Below are 21,111 nucleotides of genomic sequence, written 5' to 3' on the forward strand. Positions count from 1 at the left end.
TTCCTTCCTTCCTTCCTTCCTTCCTTCCTTCCTTCCTTCCTTCCTTTCTTTCTTTCTTTCTTTCTTTCTTTCTTTCTTTCTTTCTTTCTTTCTTCTACTTTATTGGTTTGTGCTTACACATGTTGCATGTTCTCATGGTGTGAGGATAGAGGACAGCTTGTGAGAGAGAATTGTGTCTGTTCTACCCCTAAATGGGTCGCAGGGACTGAATTCAGATTATCAGGCTTATCAGCAAGCAACCATTATCTGCTGAGCCATCTCACTGGCCCCGGCTAGTGCTTTTGAATATTCAGTGTATTTGTCTCCTGTGTGATATTCTCTCTGTCACTCAGATCTCTAAGCAGTCTTAAGTCATGTTTTCTACTTTCCCTGATAGAGAATGCTAACAGCACAGTCTGAGAGTTAGGTAAACCTCTCTCTGCGTGCCCTGCCAACCAGACTGTAGACATAGACCAGAGGGAGCAAGCAGAGGAACTGTGGGGATGGACTCAGGATGGGGTTTCTATGTAAAGTCTGAACCTTAAATGCCCCGCCCGTGACAACTGTCCCTTGGCTCTTTGATGTAAAAGCACTCAAGCCTTCTATGATGGACCAATCACAAGGCCCTGCCATGTGATAAACATCTTGCCAGCTTTATACCATCATAAGATTTTCCAGTGACTGATTGCTATGAGATAATACAGTGAATTGGATGACCAAATTGTATGAAATAAATTTAGAGTTGATATCTAAAGATTGGACTTTCTTCCCCTCAAGTTTGCCATTTTATCCTTCCAGCACTTTAATATCTTTGGTTCTCCGTTTCATTTTAAAATGCTTGAAAAGCGACAATGCTTCCACATATCTGCAGAAACAGATGGTAACATACGCTGATCACACCTACCAAGAGTATTTATATAAATGATCTTAAAGCCTAGGGAAAGGAATCACAGGGAGAATCTAGTCAATGCTAATGAAAATGCTGGAGCTGATGAACCTCCTGAGTTGGCCATGTCGTAGCATGGAGCCCACCACACAAAGCCTCAGTTCTCTGCTTCACAGTTTCACATAAGATGGACCTCAGGACTGAGTTTTAGACACAGGACCCAGGCCATACTTGGCACTGGGGTTGTGCCCTGAGTAAAAGATCTTTTCTTTTCTGGGAGTGAGTCTTCTTTATAAGTGCAGAGCTGGGCATCTTCAGGATTGGAAATGCAGACTGGACCATGTGGGCTGTTCATCTTTGTTTTCCTAAGTTAGTTCTGTTACCAGATAAGAGAGAAGAGGCCCCATTGCCATGTCCACATGCGGCTAAGGGTGGTAAGGTTTTTTTTCATGTACTTACTCTCCATGTCTGAGCATCTTTTGGAGAAAGAACTCTTCAGGTCCTTTTACATCCTCACTGATTACAGTGAACAATGAATAGTATGAAAACGAACGTGGAGACAGACAGCAGAAACAATGACGAGAGGTGGTTAAAATGCTTTATAAAGGGGATGGGGTGGGGCTAGGAAGATGGCTCAGCAGTTAAGAGCATGGACTATACTCAGAAGGGGACTGGGTTTGTTTCACAGCACCCATGTTAACAAACTATTGGCAATTATAGAAGAGAAGCGCCTCTTGTCTCCCTAGGCCATGTTTAGAAAAACTCACTCAGTGTGGGCTCTCTGTGCAGAGTGAAAGTGGGTAGTGTGTACGCCATGGCTCACGGCTAGACTAGTGCTTTCCCTGGAGACAGGAGAAGGGCAGTGCTCTGCACCCTTGCCACATGTTATTTTTGGAGTAGGGGGAATAGCTTAGTGGTTACTAGAAGATGGGATAAGTAGAGAAGAGGAAGATGGGGAGTGCTGACTCCTCATTACTAATACATTTGGAGCTTCTTTTTGGAGTTTACAAAAATGATTGAATTGAATGCATTCTCATTGTGACTGTAGTAATTCTTATTGAATTTATACATGATTTATAAATTGTATCTCAATAAAACGTTGGGGGGTGTGTATGCTGTGCTGCAGCTGGAATTTTGAGCCCTGCACATACTGGTCAAGCTTTTTACCAGGAGCTGTGTCCCCAGTCCTAGGTTCTTACTTATATGTAGCAGACTAGATACTTTTCTGTGGAATTTTATATGTCAGAGATACTTCTGTTAAAATGACAAAGGGAAACGAGTCCTTGGAATTGAAATACAGTACCTTTATCATGAATGAATTCCGATAAGTTTGGCATTTGGTACTAGGCATTATGCATTATTGCTACTTCTGTAATGATGTATAACTGAGATGAGTCTAAATATCCCCACAGTAGGAGAGTAATGTAAGATACCTGTAAAATGGAAATAATAATGTTTTAATATATACTTAATGAGGTTGAATATTTAAAAGAAGGAAGCAGCATGATTATATGTAGCATATAATTTTATTATGTAATTTTTGATGGTACATTTCTATGAATGTTTAAAAAACCTGGAATTTAATGTCAAAATTATAGAATTGGGGGCTGGAGAGATGATCCAGTGGTTAATTAAGAGCACTGGCTGCTCTTCCAGAGGTCCTAAGTTCAATACCCAGCAACTACATGGTGGCTCACAACCATCTGTAATGGAATCCAATGCCCTCTTCTGGTGTGTCAGCCACAGAGTACTCATATACATAAAATAAATAACTCTAAGAAGAAAAAAATTATAGAATTACCTTTACAAATTGGCTGAATTAGAGAGAGCCTTCTCTTATTTTATAATTGTCTGTTGTTTTCAAATAATATTTACTGCTTTGGTGTTAAAGTCTAAGGCCTGCTCTTAAGTATTTCCTCTGTACGACCTGTGGTGGAGCACATGATGTCATGCTTGACCAAAGCACCCCCTGTGATTGGTTTGCATGGCTGTGATAGGATGAGTTATGTGCATTACTTTACTGTCTTCTGCAGGTTATCAATGCTGCATTGGCTTTAGCAGCAAAGCCACAGAGTAAACTGGCCCAAGAGAACATGGATCTTTTTAAAGAGCAATGGGAAAAGCAAGTCCGTGTTCTCACAGATGCTGTTGATGACATTACTTCCATCGATGACTTCTTGGCTGTCTCAGGTAATGATCTGGTTCCCTAAAGTGGCACGTAGAATTGTTGTCCAGGTCATAGTTACAGGCAAAACACTCTCACATCTGGGCAAGGAAACTCTTATCAGTAACATGCTGGTTCCCACACTTGTGTCCTGAGCAGGGGGAGTGGGCCTGGAACTCTTTCACTCCTGGTGGGGCTCGTGTCCACCCTGCATCATTAGTTACTGGGCTAGCAGAACTTTTCCCTGCTGGTGTGATCTGTGTGTCATATAACAGTCCACCAGTCTTGATACTTGAGTTTAGACCTATGTCCTGGTGTCACTGGTCACGTGTAACAAGCCTGTGAAGCTCAGGGGAGGAGCCTCTCAGCTCTCTCCGCTAGTTTATTGTAGAGAATTCCCTTTCCCTTCTTGGAATGCTTCTGTCTCAGGAGTGATCATAGTTTAACTGACTACTTTCTTAAACACGATGTCAGCATGATGCACAGATAGAAAACAGAGAGGAAATATTTAAGTGCCATTTAATTATGAACTTGCAAAAAATAAATCTGGGTAATTCACCTCACAAAAACAGTTGATTTCATTATATAAATATAAACTGGTAATGGCATAGTAAATTGCATTCATATAGAACATGTCTGTCAAATGCAATTCAGTGTTTAGCTCACAGAAATAAATTTTAATCCTATCTCCTTAGAGTTGAGTAACACTAAATGCATTTTCCATTTAACATGGACTTTGGTGCCGCTGGCTGTGTTGTCTTCTTGGAAATGCCAGGCTTCCTGAGGCTAGTGGCTGTGGGCAGATTTAGTGACTGGGTTCTTGTAGAGCTGAAACTACCTGTCACCCCAGGGAACCACAGGCTGGAATGTGGAAGATGTGAGTGGCAATGGGGCTTGAAAGAGAAGCAGACTTAAGTACATGCACAGCATAGTCCTCCAGCAGTGACCTATATAAAGGGGACACTGTGCTCTGCATACCAATGTCTCTAGCATTGCATGTCCTCCCCGAGATGGTAGCTTTGGCTTAACTTGAGAAAGCCTGGTGCAGGCTGTTTAGCTGCAGGAAGAGGTGGTAAACGGTGTGGTTGCAGGACTGCCAAATTGCAGATGCTGCTACTTTAAAACAAGAAAATTCATTTGCAAGCACATTGTTGCAAGTGCCAAAAATGCAGCAATGGGCCTTTTTGGGAATCTTGGCCTTCTGTTGTTTTTCCCAATGAAGTATGGAATTATTCTTTTTCATAGGCCTAGGGAAAAACATTCTACCTTCATAGCACATTTTTAAGCAAACAACAAATTTGGAAATCTAAATGCAAAGTCCCCTCTGGATAAATACTACATTCTTACAGTTTTGTGTTTTTTCAAATTAAAGTGGGTATGTTTATTGCGCTTAGACTCAAGGGATTTTCATTTTTTTCTTACAGTAAAGTAAAATATAAAGTAAAAGTGTTCCTCATATAATATTTTTTCAAATCAGACAACAAAAGGGATTAAGTAACAGCATTTAGTGGGATACAGGCAGGATTTTTTTTTAAGGTTATTTAATATAAAATGGAAGACCAGTAAAGAAAAATTAAATTCTTTAGCAGATCCACTTTTATTTAGTGAATGGGTCCAACATTGTTGTAAGTAAATGAGTTTAAGAGAGGGCTGACTTAGTGCAAACAGTCGAGCCAGTTTCTATTCAGTGAACTCAAGCATAGACGTGTTCTCCTGAAGAGAGCACCTGAACTGTGCTATGTCTGCCTCTTCTGAGTGTTTGACTGTTCTGTCTTAAGATTGCTGAGGAATACAAGAGATTAGTAATGCAGGTGAGGATGGTGAAGGGCCAAGCAGGTGCCTGGGTATGTCCTGGTAGACTAAGCAGTTAATTTGTAGTGCTCAGATATACAGGACTTCCCTTCCTCTTATCAGTAGCTGATAGTGAGCCTGTGAGCCCCTCCCCACCATGATTGACTCGTGATAGGCCCAGTGCAGGCAGTTGCTACCATTGAGTTCCTGTTGAGATGACTGTCATAACCAGAAGATTTCACAGGCCCTTTTCTTTATCTTCTGGCTAGTGCATTCTTTGAGCCCCTTCTTCAATCCCCAAGCCTTAGAGGGGTTGTATGAATGTCCCGTTTAGGGCTGAGCACAGAACCATCTCTTACTCTCACCATCTTGAAAAGGCCTCTGAGGTTGAGTACTGTTCTTCTGGGAGTATAAACAAGTGTCATAGGCCACAGTGGTACCTACCAGTTTAACTAAACCTTAGTGAGTTCCTCTAAGGCCCAGACCTCCCCAGCAGTGGCTCTGACTGGGTTAGCATTGCCATTTCCCCTTCTGATTCCGTCTAAGACCCAGCCTGTGTGTTGGTGCTGCCCAGTTAGGATGGGTCTTCCCACCTCAGTTAACCTAAACTAAGTAGTTTCTCATAGGTGTGCCCATAGGCTAGTCTGCCTAGATCCCTTGGTGAGTCTAGATCCCTTCAAGTTGGCAGTCAGTATTCACCCTCATTAAAATGTTTATTCCCTGCCCTGTCTGGTTTTCATACAAAGGGATTTTTGTGCCTTTTTAAAAAAAAGTATAATAAAATTAGCAAAACTGTAGATGAGAATTTCCTTTAAAGGAAACTAAATTTAAAGGAAGGAAACAGGACTTAAGAGCTGCTTGGTGACTAGAGAGAATAGTGGTGGTTTGGTTTTTGTTGTTGTTTTTCTGTTTTGTATTGTATTGTTTTCTTGCTGATGTAAGAAGTAACTTAGGAGTGAAAGGGTTCACAGTTGAATAGTGCAGTCTGTTATGTCAGAAAAGTCGTGGCACTATATGTGTAATCAGGAAACAGGGAGAGTAATTGTGCTTGACCTCCACCTACCCACAACAGGTTTTTGTGTTTTCATATAATCCTGAGTGTTCTGGAACTCATATTGTAGACCAGATCCCTCTGCCTCCTGAAGGCTGGGGTAAAAGGCGTGTGCCTCCACTGCCTGGCTCCTTTCTCCAACCCAGGGAGTGGTGCTGCCCACAGTGAGTAGAACTTACCACCTCACGGGCATGCCCAGAGGCTCATCTCATGTCAGACTTCTTGAGAGTAAGTCACAGTCAGCTTCTTCAAGTGGACGTCCTCTGTGGCTTCATGCTTTCTTTGGATGTGACCACAGATGGGGAAAGAGTATGTATGAATTTAATAAAATTGGAGTTTGTTTCTGAAAACAGGTATCTAGATGCTGTTTTTTATAGAGTACATCATTGAGTCTGATGTATTAACCCCCTCCAAAGTGTTAACCACCCTAAAACAGGGATGAGATCTAAATAATATAAAAAATAGGGTTGTAGGGTTTTGTTTTGTTTTTAAATCAGAATCTTTTCCTCCCTTTTGACTTTCCCACCTTTGTAATATGAGATTTAAAAAAAGTAGTTTCAACATTAAGACCTTGAATGATGGCAGGCTTAGTATACAGTTGTTTGGTTAGCATGTAGGAATTTGGATTTAAAAGATGCTTATGATGATGTTGAAGTCTTCCCTCTCTCCTTCCTTTCTCCTCTCCTTCCTTCTTTCTTTTGTATATTCCTGGCCACCATTCCTGGAACTCCGTGTAGACAAGGCTGGCCTTGAACTTCCAGAGACCTGCCTGCCTCTGCCTCCTGAATGCTGGGATTAAAGGTGTGCTTCTTAAAACAGATTGCATTTGCTCTGTTTGTTCTAGCTCTTCTATAAGAACTAGACCTCTCTGCACTTGCTATGCCACATTCTGTTGTTGGCAGAAGTTATGTCTTTAACTGACATAACTTCTGAGAGCTGTCATGCCTTCCAGAAAAGGAGAAGTTGATGTTGCCATCTACTGCAGCCCTTCATGTGCGCTGTCTCTCTGCCTCTCGCCCCCTGCTGGGTCTGCCCCTACTGCCATGGTGCCTGTGTGCAGCTGGCAGCTTGCTCCTCTTAGCACGGTTTCCTTGGCCCTTTGGCTCGTTTCCCTTTCACTATTACAGATGAGATTGGGAGAACTTGCTCTGGGGTTTCTGAAAACAGTGTCAGGCTTTGAAAGGAAATGGTTTGGAGTTTTCAAATCCAGCTGTGTGCCTAGTAGGAGTTTTTGGTCAATTTAGCTGGATTCACTGACAGTCAATGAAGGAGGAGTTCTTGAAGGTAACGTGTGTGTTTGTGGAGTTTTTGGTCAATTTAGCTGGATTCACTGACAGTCAATGAAGGAGGAGTTCTTGAAGGTAACGTGTGTGTTTGTGTTACATTATGTATTTGGCATTATGGACTGCTCATGCCATGAGGTATGTCTGGAGGACAGAGGATACTCGTGTAAGAGTTGGTTCATACTCTAGATTCAGGCCCCACCCTTCTGAGTGCTAGCATACAAATGTGTGTCACTGTGCCTAGCTCCTTCATGTAAAACTTGGAACATGCTGTGTTACCATGCCACCTTCCAGTAGAAGACCTGATTCTTCATTCATCTTTTTGTCCTCAGAGAACCACATTTTAGAAGATGTGAACAAGTGTGTTATTGCTCTCCAAGAGAAAGATGTGGATGGGCTGGATCGCACTGCCGGTGCCATCCGAGGCCGGGCAGCCCGAGTCATTCATGTAGTCACCTCAGAGATGGACAACTACGAGCCAGGAGTTTACACAGAGAAGGTTCTGGAAGCCACCAAGCTCCTCTCCAACACAGGTCTGAGGACTATTTCCCACTCACCCACCCCCATGGCCCCCTAGGGTTGCTCTGGTCCCCACCATGGCTGGCTCTGACAGGCTGTCCTGTCATTCCAAATACTGGGGATTGCACACACACAACTTTTGCACACATGGAATGGCTCAGTGTGCTAGGAGGAAGTTGGCTATTGGGCAGCCCACGAGCACATTCCTTTTATGTATCTGAGATAAGCTTGTGCGTTGTCTCCTGCTAGTGGGGTCAAACCCCTCCTCCTGCACTGTTAGGGATTGAACCTAGAGCCTCGTACATGGTGGGTAAGCACTTCACCAGTAAACTACTACCCCAGCCTGCTGTCGTTCCCATTCCTAAGGCCTCAAAGTCATCAGCATCATTCCAAGTTCTCAGCCCCACAGTCCTAGTTCACAGAGTCTGCCGAGAAGGTGCTTGGGTCCTTGAGAAGCAGAGGCTCTTTGTCATGACCGTGACTGTCCGTTCAGGATTCAGGGAAGGTTGGTGGAGTGCATCTGTGCAGTGCGACCTGTCCTCCTTGTCTCTGCAGTCATGCCGCGCTTCACTGAGCAGGTGGAAGCAGCTGTGGAAGCCCTCAGCTCGGACCCGGCCCAGCCCATGGATGAGAATGAGTTCATCGACGCCTCCCGTCTGGTGTACGACGGCATCCGGGACATCCGGAAAGCAGTGCTGATGATAAGGGTGAAGAGCCATGTTCTGCATATTTTATGTTTTATGTACATGAGTCCACTGTTGCTGTCTTCAGACACACCAGAAGAGGGCATCAGATCCCATTACAGATGCTTGTGAGCTACCATGTGGTTGCTGGGAATTGAACTCAGGACTCTGGAAGAGCAGTCAGTGTTCTTGACTGCTGAGCCATCTCCTCGGCCCTTCCAGACATTTTAACAGCTTCTTTTTTATCATTTGCTAACTTGAGCATTGTGTTATACTGGAACTCAGTATATACAGTGGCAATATATTAAATCCATGAATCTAAGAGCTTTTAGAATGAGATAGAACCCAAACATGGACCAAAGAAAGGACTCTAACATGAGTTGGGCTTGATGAATTAATTTAGGGAATTTAGTTGGATAATCATAGAATAGTTAGAGTTACAGAGAACTTTTTCTTAAGGTAGGTAAAGTTACAGTACTTCTGCCAAAAGGAACGCTCCCCTCCTAGAAGGGAAACCCAGGCAGGTTAGAATCTCTGCTCAGGATAAAGGGTCCGGCAATTGGCAGCCCTCAGGATGTTCCACGGCTCATGGCCAAGTGGAAGTTCTACCACTAGGGCTTATGTGACCCACCCCAGAGAAAGCAGCACAAAGTCCTTGACCTCCATGTGAACAAGGGGGTTCTGAGTCTGCAGGTTCCTCCATCAAACAGGTTCTGAGCCTGAGTCTCACAAACTGCCATTTTAGCCCTATCTATCTAGCCAGCAGAAGCTAACCACGGCGTCAGTTGGGAACATGCTGATCTCTTGTATGTTGCTCCACAGATATAAGACATGGCCTACCTGAGTCCTACACCACCCCTTCCCCCATTCACTGCAGGCCCCGCAGAACAGGCATTTGGAATACGATTCCCACCTCCTACATTGCTTGAGTTTTGCCCGCTGTTGTGTGGTTTGGTCAGTCAATTGAGTTTTATTTATACCTTCTTTGTCTTCTAGTCAAACCTCCAAGGTGGTAGGCAGGGACCCCATCCCATTTTTTTTAACCCTGTCTACCTAGCCAGCAAAAGCTAACCACAGTGTTAGTTAGAAACGTGCTGAAGGCCTATTGCTTCCACTTTGTATGAGGCTTTGGAAACTCAGGAAAGACCACCATTCTCTGGGTGAGGCAGGAGAACTGCCCATGTACCTAAGCACACTGGGAAGAGGGATAGTTATGGGTGTGGTTGGAGGATAGCAAAGCCTTCCAGGCTTTCCAGGGCTGTGCTAATGAAGAACACTAGTGGCCAAAGATGCTTTAGTGGGTAAAGGTGTCTGCTATCCAACTTTGTGGCCTGAATTTGATCCCCAGGACCCACATGGCTAGAGAAGACTAAGTCCTGCAAGTTGTCCTCAGAGTCCCAAGCTACAGCAGAAGTACTTTATCTCCAATGAAGTCTGGTCAGCAGTATCAATGGCAGCTAGTGGCTATAATATGGTATTAATGGGTGCCAAGGCTACATATACTCCAGTGATGCACATAGTTCTACTTCTCTGGCTGGGTGCCATTGGGAGCAGAGCTGTATAGTGTTTTCTAGGAGGTGCCCAGGCTAAGAGCACCATTCTGAAGAAGCAGTCTGGGCACTATCTCTCTGATGTGTGCCCCCCACCCCCACCCAATGGCGTTCCTGGGGAGCTGGAGTGGAGGCTCAGTGACTAAAAACACTGGCTGTTTTTTGAGCGGTTGAGCACTCACTTGGTGCCTCAGAACCGTCTGTAACTCAGTCCCAGGGCATCCCAAGGCTCTTCTAGCCTTCAGGGATACCAACCATGCAGGAAGGCAGAACTCCCATACACAGAAAGTAAATGTTTAAAACATTAATGGCTTCATTGGATGAAATAAATAAACAGGCAGTGTTTCCAGCACAGGCCTGACACATAAATGGCTGCTTCTTACTATATTTAGTTCTGTGCTGGAATGAAGAATGACACAGGCCTTTCCTCTCCTCCTGGGCTTCCAGGACTCTCAGGGAAGGCAGCTTTCAGTGCTCAAGTGGGCTTAGCAGGGAACCAGCAGAAGTGAAGCTTTGAAGATGGTGGTGCTGTAGTTTAGCACGTGCACACGGCTCACTGACGACGATGATAGTGGTGGTTAGCATTAGGCTAGCATTAGCGTGTGCGCACCCCATCACTGACCCCATCACTGCCCCATCACCGTCATCTCGGTTTTCTTGGGAAATGAGTCTCAGTGATAAAGCCAAGTATTCATTAACCTGAGCCAGGATTCCATCCTCAGCATATACATGCACATGTGTGCACACGGCACATGTACATATGTGTACATGGCACATGCATACAGGGTTCTTCTCACTAGTCCTCTAGGCTGCCATGTCTTTGATTGGCCCCACATGCCACTTTTCACTCAGCCCCTCAGGTCTTGGTTTTCTTTTTAAAGTACATTATTTTCATGTGCACATGTATGGAGACCAGAAGACAACTTGTGGAAGTCAGTCCTCTCCTTCTACTATGTGGGCCCCAGGGATTGAACTCAGGTTCTCGGGCTTGGCAACACATGCCTTGGCCTACTCAGGCATCCGGCCCTGGTGTAAGGCCTGCCATACCATCCCTCTGCCTGAAGTCTCTTAGCCCAGGGCATCTACGCTAGCCCCAGCTTCAGTCATTGAACAGCTCTTCCACACTCTCTTAGCTCAGCCAGCGAGCTAAGTTGTTCTTTTACCTCAGTTTACCCACACTCTCTACCTGCATGTTCCCACTGCCTCACAAAACCGTTGCCTGTTTCCAGTCACTATGATGGCTGTTTATTGTGCTGACCACTTTGTAGTAAGCCATATAGTTTACTCGTTCTTTGCCCATTAATCCTGTTTGCTGTTAGAATAGGTGAGTGAGTGAGTGATGAAAAGAGAAGAGCTCCCTTTCTTGGCAAGAACAACTCTTAGGACCCAGCTAGGCTCTGGGAAGGGAAGGAAGCTCCTTGGACCTAGCACACAGCACTACAGCAGTCTGTGGCCGAGCTCAGAGTCACACACTGACAGGATCTCTGTGACTCTGTGACCTGTGACCTTCCCCAGTACCGGGCTCGCTTCTCTTGGGTAGACCCAACCTTCACCCGTCAGACCCCAAGCTCATGCCATTTCCTCAGTGCTTCTCACAAGATCCCAGAGATGAGGCCTCACTGCCCCGTGTCACAGGCCAGCCATCTGGGCCAGCGCCAACCCCAGCTGTTCTGCGTGCCTGCCGGTTCTTCCTGATAACTGTTTCAAGTCAGAGGCTAAGCAGGAGGCTGGTCACCTGTGCCAAATAGGATTCTTACCTAATAACTGCTGCAGGGGACTACAGCTGCCAGCCCCTTTTGGTCTTTGATATGTACTGAAGTCTCCTCTGCTATATTCTCTTGTCCTTTGATAAAAATAAAATTAGACTTTAGGAATAACACATTGTTTTTTTATTCCTCAAAATAGCCTTTGGCACCCAAAGAGAAAGCCCAGCATTAATTTATGTCATGTTCTTGTTGTCATAAAGTAAGCATTTATGGAACTGCTTGATGTTGGGTAAAAACATCTCTTCTTTAAAAACTTTTGTCCAAGGATGGTTTTTACCTTCATGCACATGTGTAGACTCTTTGGGGAATTGTATTAAAACTGAAATCTTCGTTATGATTCAGAGGTCAGCCTGAACCCTAAGTCCTATGTGAAGAGCTTTCTTTACAGAGAGAGGGTGAGGAGGCTGACACACTGCTCTGGTGACCAGAGGCTGCACCCTGGCCTCCGTACTGCAGGCTGAGGACTCTCCTTCAGCCGGAAGCGTGGGCTGACTGATTCATGGTCTTTGTTTGGCTGCAGACCCCCGAGGAGTTGGACGACTCTGACTTCGAGACTGAAGACTTTGATGTCAGAAGCAGGACCAGTGTCCAGACAGAAGATGACCAGCTGATAGCTGGCCAGAGCGCCCGGGTAAGGACATGGCCCTTGGTCCTCTGACTTGTTCAGGAAAGGCTGTGTGGCTCTTAGGCCTGGCTCTTTTTTCTAGGGTGTTCAGAATGCCATTTTCTGATCCTTTTTTTCCTGTGGAGTACAGCTAAAATCCTCAGTCATGGCAGCTGCTAGTCACTGTGGCTTCCTACAAAACAGCCCTCAGCTAGGCCTAGGTGAGAGCCCAGGTCCACAGCTATACGCTGGGCTGCGGTTTATGGTACCCCCTGAGTCAGGAAAGAGTGAGGGTCTAGTCAGGGTTACGTTTGCTAAAAATGATTGTGCAATGCTTCTGCTTGTTGCCCTGATAACCGTAGGAATGCGCTCTTAAATTCATGGGCCTTTAAACCTACAACAACAACAGAGAACCACAAGTGCATCCAAGAACACCAGTAACCACTGTCACATTGTGTCCTTACGTCTTCAATTTATCAATTCAATCCGTGCTGGAAGGATGCCGAGATGTCTCTAGGGAGTCTATTTTCTCACTCCATGGAGATCTATCTCAGAGCGTGTTCCTGCTGTAGACCTTCCTGGGTCCTGAGCACTGGGAGAGTTGAGGATAGAGCCTATGGGCTTGAATTACCGCTGTCTCCAGTGTGCTGCTTGGTAGTTAGAGGAGGTGATGTCCTCGGCAGATGCTCTGACCACCTTTGCTGGACACTCCAAACTTGGAAATGTCTGTTGAGGGCCCCAACAGGAATTCCACCCATTCATCCTCTCCTTTGTCACAGACAGCAGCAAACTTGAAACTTTTAAAGGAGTGGGTCAGACCCACACAGCTGTGGCAATGAAGCTGCAAGTTAGCCTCCATACTGTTCCCGCCACATTCAGACATGATTTTGAAAATGGGTCTGGAATTCAGGCTGCAGTAAAACTCCTACAAAATGAGAAAATAGCCCTTTGGGCAAAATGAAACCATTAAAGTATTATCCACCTGGGTTGTAGATCGCTGCTAGAAGGCTTCCTGGCTAATGCACTGTGAGAACCTCATAGTGGTGTGGCTTGTGATTGCAGGCGATCATGGCTCAGCTTCCTCAGGAGCAAAAAGCAAAGATTGCAGAACAGGTGGCCAGTTTCCAGGAAGAGAAGAGCAAGCTGGATGCTGAAGTGTCCAAGTGGGATGACAGTGGCAATGACATCATTGTGCTGGCCAAGCAGATGTGCATGATCATGATGGAGATGACCGACTTCACCCGGTGAGCAGAGCCCACCCTGCAGCCTGCAGAGAGAGGCTGAGGACTGCCCAGGGCCCTGATGCTTTGTAGTCCTCTTTTCTCCACTTACCTCCAACCAGGGACCCTGTTTTCTTTTCAGAGGCAAAGGGCCACTCAAAAACACCTCTGATGTGATCAGTGCTGCCAAGAAAATTGCGGAGGCGGGATCCAGGATGGACAAGCTCGGCCGGACCATCGCAGACCACGTGAGTGACTCTGTGTGGCCTGTGGCTGAGGAAGCTGTTCATGGGCATTCTCACGGGCTGTAGCTCACCTTTGAAAACTGCTCTAACCAACTTGATTAATCCCAGCATGACGTTCCTAAAGATTTCTCAGTCCTATTTGACAAGTCTCTGGAGTTGGGTCTGTCTGTCTGTTCTAAACTTTCCATCATTTCATCCTAAAAACCAACCTCTTCTGGCTTTGGTTGTAGTTTTGGGCAGGAGCAGACTCTGCTGTCCCTGCTCCACGAGAAGGGACGTATCGGAGCCTCTTGCTGGGCTTCTGTGGGGTTGGGAGCTCTGGGCGGGGTTACATGCAAATGCTTCTAGCTGGGGACAGCTTCTCTCTTCCTACCTCCAGGAAGCCTCACAGCCCTTCCCTGTGGCTTTCTTCTGGAGTTGTGTGTTTTGCGAGTTATTCAAGCTTACTGTGTCATCTAGGCTGCAGGATGGGTGACATCTGTCCCTCATTACTCAGACCAACATTTGGCAGTCATTCTTGACCACCCAGTAAAAAGCCATGTGGACAGTGTATTTTGGCAACACCTGTTCTTCCTGTCTGAAATTAGTAGCTCCATTGATCTCTTACCTTCTTGGACCTCTGCGGCCTATTCTTTCCTCTATTCTGCACACAGCCATCAATACTGTTATCATCAAATGCAAATCAGACTGGAATCTGTCCTGCTTCAGTGCCAGCTTAGAAAAAATGCAAAGCCTTCAGCACAGAGTATCTAGGTCCTATTTTATACCAGGGTGCTTCTCCCTCCCTTCCACCTCATTGGAAGCAAGTGTCTGTTGTAAACACTGGAGAGTAGAAGCCTAAAACCCGGCCACAGAGCAGTCCGGGCAGAGGCTGCACTTGTTACTTTCTTGGTAATCACATGTGCCCAAAGCGAGCATCTGTTATCCAGGTTTATCCTGTGCATGCATCCTGGCTGAGCAGACAGCGCCTTAGGCGGTGAATTACTGGCTTAGTTTACATAGCTCAGAGCATTGTCTTTCTGTATGACCAGGCCCTTGCTCGCTGATGCTTTCTCTTACACTATGGGGCCACAAGCTTCTCCCCTGGGGTGGAAACCTAGGCCTTAGTACAGTAGTTGCTGAGTGGCCCTCAGTTACTGAGTGGAAGGCTCAGAAATTGTTCACTGCATACGCCATGCAGTGCTGCAGGAGGGGGCTCTATGAGGCCTGGGGTATAGTAACCTAGAAAACGGACATCTCCCCCTCTCTGCCTGCTGCTCCTTGGGGGGATGGGGGGATGCTCTACCCAGAGGGAGCCTTTGAGAAACAACCCTGGGAGCAGGGATTGTCTCTGGGGCTGGGAGTACTCAGTGCTGAGCTTCCTGTCCTATCAGTGCCCAGACTCGGCATGCAAGCAGGACCTGCTGGCCTACCTTCAGCGCATCGCTCTCTACTGCCACCAGCTCAACATCTGCAGCAAAGTCAAGGCTGAAGTACAGAACCTTGGTGGAGAGCTTGTCGTCTCTGGGGTAGGTGTCAGTAATGAGGCACACTGGCCAGTCGGGGTGTGCTGAGCCATGTCTGTAGCACAAGTAGACTTTTGTCCCTACACATTGTCCACTTTCTCCAGACGTGGGAAGTGTAGAAAGCAGAAGCTACAAGGTCCGTCTTGGTTCCTGGAGCCTACCAGTCACACACCATCTCTGCTAAACTATGCCTCTTTAGCTAGCATGGCATGGTTGATGTGGTCTGGTGACAGCTGGAACTATTACCAAGCCTAATCTCTTTCTTTTGCTAGCTGTTCTTTGGAAAAGGGTGTTTTTATACCACCCATACCCCCCAAAGAGTAATTAACTCTATTCAGAAATTACCAGCTAGAGCTCTGCCCGCTGCTTTCTCGGTTTCTACCCACAGAGCTGGGTTGGAGCAGATCATGAGGTCGTAGTTCCGAGGAGGAGACATTTCTTTAGGTCTGTGGAGAGTGTGTCTCCAGACTTCCTCAAACCTGAAGTCCACAGAGTTGGGAGTTCTTTCTATATTGCCAGGAAGTGGCCTGATGTCAAGTCTTCCCTGCGACTATCCACAGTGCCAGTGCTACCCAGCCTTAGCTGCTTGGCCCCATCAAGAAATCTCCCACTCTGAGGACATGGGGGTGGTGAGGGGATTTTGTGTGTTGTCACCATTTCTTTTCAAAAGCAAGTATTTTCAGCTACATGGATAAGAGTCGCCCTTGTCTGAGCAGTAAGGGGCTCCACCCAGTGCTATGGCAACCCCGTACTCTTAAGGAGGTGGGGCCAGGCCTGCATGCATGCAGGGTTCTAACCCAGCTTGTCACCACTCATCTGTTTCTTGTAGGTGGACAGCGCCATGTCCCTGATCCAGGCAGCCAAGAACTTGATGAATGCTGTTGTGCAGACAGTGAAGGCGTCCTACGTGGCTTCCACCAAATACCAGAAGTCACAGGGGATGGCGTCTCTGAACCTTCCTGCTGTGTCATGGAAGATGAAGGCCCCTGAGAAGAAGCCGTTGGTGAAGAGAGAGAAGCAGGATGAGACGCAGACCAAGATTAAGCGAGCTTCTCAGAAGAAACACGTGAACCCTGTGCAGGCCCTGAGCGAGTTCAAAGCCATGGACAGCATCTGAGCCTGCACAGCCCATGGGATTCTGAAAACAGTCACATGCTTCACTCAAATGTATTCGCTAAGTAGAGAACACTGTCTTATTCCACAGGGAGGTAGCAGATTTCAAACTCAACCAGGTGGTGAATTTTGCAAGGACATGTTTGTGTTAAAGCTGGTTAGGGAAAAAAAAAGCTTTTAGAATTCAAAAATATATTTCTAGCTATATTTTTATAAGCTTAATGAAAATGACAGTTCTGTAACCAAAGAGTACCACATTAACTTCTTGGTCACATTTCTGAGTAGGCTAAAGTGCCTGCTTTCTAGGTAGGGGTGAGCGCCTGAGGGGAGAGGTTGCTTTTTAGCCCTACTGTTGGGCAGTATGGAATTAAATGACCAAGGGTGGCCCAGTGTAAACCACAGGGCACCTTAGACAGTCTGGAGAAGGAAGGCACCAGAAACCTCTTCTGAGGAATAAACTATAGGAGACAATAAAATATAACACAGTACCCAGGAAGTTGATTGCTTTCTTTATGAAGCAGAAGGGGAATTGTGACGCGTGGCTACAGTTACTAATGGACTCTGCTGCAGGACATTAATGGAGTTGCTTTATTCAGGCTAGTGTGTTGTGACGCTGTAATCAGAACATGCTCCCCGTTATTCCAGCTTGAGATGCAAATTCATCATCGGGCTCACTTCTAATAATCGCAGTGTCTCCTGCTTTGGCCAGCAAAGAAGCCTGCTGACTGCATACGGTTTGCTTAGGCAGTACTTTAGACTCACCTTATTTGTGATTACTATAGCAATTACCATAGCTACAAGATGAGATTTTACTGTCTTATTTAAATTTTATGAATCTGTCTGTTTTTTACACTAATTTTCCCAATAAAGTCCATTAAGAACCAAGTCTAAGAAGCAGAAGTCGTTCTTTGCCTTCAAGAAGGAGCAGACTTGCGCTATGTGCCCTTCTGCCAGGACGGTTGCCTAGGGAAGGAGGGAGGGACAGTGACTGTGTTTCTAAGGAAGACCTTTCAGGCTCTTGCAACCCAGGAAGGGTCAGGTCCTGTTCAGTACCCCAGTCCCAGCAGCATCAACCATGGTGTGAGCATGGCGGATCCCATTCTGTAGCCTCATCTCCTGTCCCTTCCTACTAGAAATTCCCTCTTGGAACTCCCTAGAAAGATAGCTGTGGCCCTCGTCACCTTCCTGGATTCTGTTCTGCCATTTCAGTCAGCTCTTATCTTGCCCCTTGTCAAGGTGACTGCCTTCCACAGGCTTTCACTGACTGATGCCGGTTTGTTATTGGTGCTCTGCTATTAAGTTTGATGCTCTGAGATGATCCCTCTGGCCAGAGCTCTCCTGCTGTCTCTGCTCTCCGTGCCTAAAGCCCCCCTCCATTCTCCACCTTGCTGGTATTACCAGTCACATTATTTTCTAGCTAAATAACAAAATAAGGCTACTTTAAAATGCATGCAAGGTCTCCAACTTGTGACCACCTCTGCACATTTCCCCATGGCCCAAATGGGGACATTACTTCTTAGCAAATGTCCCCCCAGCTTGGCAGCTGCCTGCAGGCCGTGCTGTTACAGCTGAAGGGGCTGAGGCTTGTTGGGCTGCTCTGCTGCCAGAGCCTGGGGTGCCATGGCCAGGCCTAGTTTCTTGTGACATGGGTGCTTCCATAGAGAAACTCAGCGTGACAGCTACCTTCCCCGGAGTGGTCTAGTGCTCTCAAAAGCCATTCCCCACTATCCCTGCTGTACTGTGTTAGTGACTTGTACCTATGTGTATGCACAGCAGCCAGCCAGCCTGCCCAAGTGAGCACAAATCTGCAAGTGATTTCACATCACAAAAGCCGAAGTCCTGGCCTCCCCATCCTCCAACAATCTGCACGTGTCCCTAGCAAGTGCTAGGGGTTGGCCTGCCAAGTGCTTCCTGATTGGGCCAGTGTGCTGGCCGTCCTGGGTAGAGTTCACATCCCCAAGGCCTTGGTGCTTTCTTTCACACTTCTTCATACACCTCTTGTTTGAATGACCAAGACCAGGTCACTTGTTGCATGTGTACCTAGGGAGATAGCCCGTCACTGGCACCACCAGACTTCCGTTTGTTGTTTTTGGTTTTGTTTTGGTTTGGTTTGGTTTTGGGGCTTTTGTTTTGTTTTGTTTTTTTCGAGACAGGGTTTCTCTGTGCAGTCCTGGCTGTCCTGGAACTCACTTTGTAGACCAGGCTGGCCTCGAACTCAGAAATCTACCTGCCTCTGCCTCCCGAGTGCTGGGATTAAAGGTGTGCACCACCACGCCGGGCATCAGACTTCAGGATCTTGCCTCAAGTTTATTTGTAAAGACAGCACAGGCCCAACCATCTGCAGTTATGTGGAGAGTCACACCAACACTAATTCGTCAATCTTCACCTTGGCAGTGAAGTGTGCATGGTGCCTTCACGCCTGTGCTGGAGCCTCAGCCTTGGATTGGGCCCTGCGCTTAGGTTGGCAGCACCTGTGACCTTTGGCCTTGTACCAACAGAATTGCTTCCCAGGCTTATTCAAGTTCACTGGGGCTTCTGAGGTCTTTGCATCACGGTGCCTGCTCCTTCTTCAGGCCCTGTGCATTTCAGCAAAACATAAGAAATTTGCCTTTGTGGACTGGGGTTTTTGGTCCCTTTTCTGCACCCTTCTCAGCACTGTCACAGGGACTGGAAGAGGAAGAACCCTTGTTTCCAACCATACTGCCACCAGCCCATAATTTCCCTGGTTCAGGCTCCACACGTCTGCCCTCACGCATTTCATCTGCTCCCTCCTGCCCACACCCCAGTAGGTCAGTCCCCAGTCTCCACATGTTCAGTCTGCTTCCCAGCTCTGCCACTGCCACTGCAGAGGCTCAGGCCTCACTGCCTGCATCCCTGCCAGAGCCACCACATTTATCAAGCCCTTTGTCAGCCTGTGCATTCACAGCCTTGTGTCTGAGACTGGGCCATCCCATCTGCATCCACATACTGCTGTCTGGGAGCCCATCTTTCCCATGCCTGTCACTTCCTGTGCTAGGAATTGTCTTGGCTGTGTTCTCTATGAAAATATTGGAGGTTTTAGTAGAAAGCTAGCAACTAAAGAAGCCCAGACCAAAAGTCTTGAAACACTTTGTCCTACAGATCTTGTGATTCCACACAGAGCATGCAAGACGAGACTCACTGTGTGTGGGGACTTTGCTAAGATCCCAAGGAGGGATCCCTGGCCCTTCACATCCCTCAGGATACTGCACTGCGCCCCCTCCTGCTTCGTCTTATTCCTGAGCTGGGTCAGAAAGACTGCTCCTCTCAACCAGGTGACAGAAGTTTCCATAGTATGTGTCACCTCGCTAGCCTGTCAGGCTACTCTTCTGTTATGGCCTGCTCCCTCGACTACCCCACACAGTGATTGCAGAACACCCAGGTCCTCTTACTGACAGGGTCTGCATTCCATAGGCTGGCTCTGGCCTTCCTAATTACCTCCTATGTTTTGTGCCCTGGTCCCCACCTCAGCCTCTGTAACACCCACTGCTCAGAGCTTCCAGGCCTAAAATGAACCTTCCACATGGGCCAGGGCCACCTCTCCAGGAAGGAGGTGCTATGATGACCACACCCTTAGCATGTCACCCCATACCTCTGCAGTTATCTTTTATCCCTGAGTCCTCAGGCTGAGGAAGAATATGCAGAGAGAGGGAGGCAAGGCCCGTCATCCAACTCTCCTGGCACCAAGCAACTCCAACACCACTGTCAAGGTCGAGTTACTCCAGCATCCCCAGGTCCCAGTCATCCCATGAGCTTTAGGTGGACAGGACACCTTCGCTAGACTTTTCCGGTCTCATGTCCTTCAGATGCCTGATTTTATTTTATTTTTTTTTTCTTCTCAACTTATTCTTGATACCTGTGGTGTTGCCATGGCACGGGGCTCAGCTCTGGATTCTGCTCTTCCTATCTGTCCCGACATGGCAGCCTCCAGGCCTGTGGCACCCAAACAGTGCTTGCTGCTGAAATGTTCAGCAACAGGCTTTCCAGGCTGGGACAAGGAGGCCACACCTCTCCACTCCTCACCGTTTACAAGCAGTAAGGCCTGGCCTGTCACTGCCACTGAGGTGACTCTCACAGGAGCCTGCACCAGCTTCTGCTGCACTCTTGCCCCACAGCCGCCAGATGATGACATGAATGTTTCTGACACTTCTGCTCACCTGAGGGATAATGTTAGCGCCCCGCCTGTTTGCTGCGGCTTGGACCATGTCAGATACTATAGAACGGCTCCGCCAGTTCCTGTGCGACTGTCACCACGGCGCTCACACATACTGTTAATGGCATTAACATTGCCTGGCCTACTTTATGACATTTTGAGATGCTCTCACTCTGTGGCCCAAGATGGCCTGGCACTCACTATGTAAACCAGGCTGACCTTAAACTTTAACCAAGCCACTGAGCCATGGTGTCTGACATCTTCACTTACCTACAAGTCTAGCTTCCATCTATGGGGTGTCTGGTTCCTCTGGTCTAGATTCTGCCACCACGTCAGATGACTGTCCCACGCTGACTGCAGTCCTGAACCAGAGCTGGGGAGAAGGACAGCCTCTGGAGCACAGCATGGGGAACCCAGCAGTGGACTGAAGCGCTTCCTTCTTAAAAATGTAAGTTGGAGCCGGGCGTGGTGGCGCACGCCTTTGATCCCAGCACTCGGGAGGCAGAGGCAGGCGGATTTCTGAGTTCGAGGCCAACCTGGTCTACAAAGTGAGTGCCAGGACAGCCAGGGCTACACAGAGA

At 47.1% G+C, this 21,111-nt stretch overlaps 1 protein-coding gene across 2 annotated transcripts in view; it reads left to right on the forward strand.

Annotated features, from left to right (window-relative positions):
• Ctnna1 (catenin alpha 1) overlaps window positions 1-17,250 on the forward strand; it is a 131,605-nt gene extending 114,355 nt beyond the window's left edge. For both annotated transcript variants that reach the window (XM_021150781.1, XM_021150782.2), the window contains 8 exons: window positions 2,899-3,055; window positions 7,487-7,687; window positions 8,229-8,380; window positions 12,193-12,303; window positions 13,339-13,520; window positions 13,639-13,744; window positions 15,115-15,249; window positions 16,076-17,250. In XM_021150781.1, coding sequence (XP_021006440.1) covers window positions 2,899-3,055; window positions 7,487-7,687; window positions 8,229-8,380; window positions 12,193-12,303; window positions 13,339-13,520; window positions 13,639-13,744; window positions 15,115-15,249; window positions 16,076-16,363 — 1,332 coding nt within the window. In that variant the 3' untranslated portion in view covers window positions 16,364-17,250. The remainder of the gene's footprint in view (window positions 1-2,898; window positions 3,056-7,486; window positions 7,688-8,228; window positions 8,381-12,192; window positions 12,304-13,338; window positions 13,521-13,638; window positions 13,745-15,114; window positions 15,250-16,075) is intronic.
• Window positions 17,251-21,111: the final 3,861 nt, after the last annotated feature.

This window comes from Mus caroli, chromosome 18, assembly GCF_900094665.2.
Source record: "Mus caroli chromosome 18, CAROLI_EIJ_v1.1, whole genome shotgun sequence".
In the NCBI taxonomy this organism is placed as follows: Eukaryota; Metazoa; Chordata; class Mammalia; order Rodentia; family Muridae; genus Mus; species Mus caroli.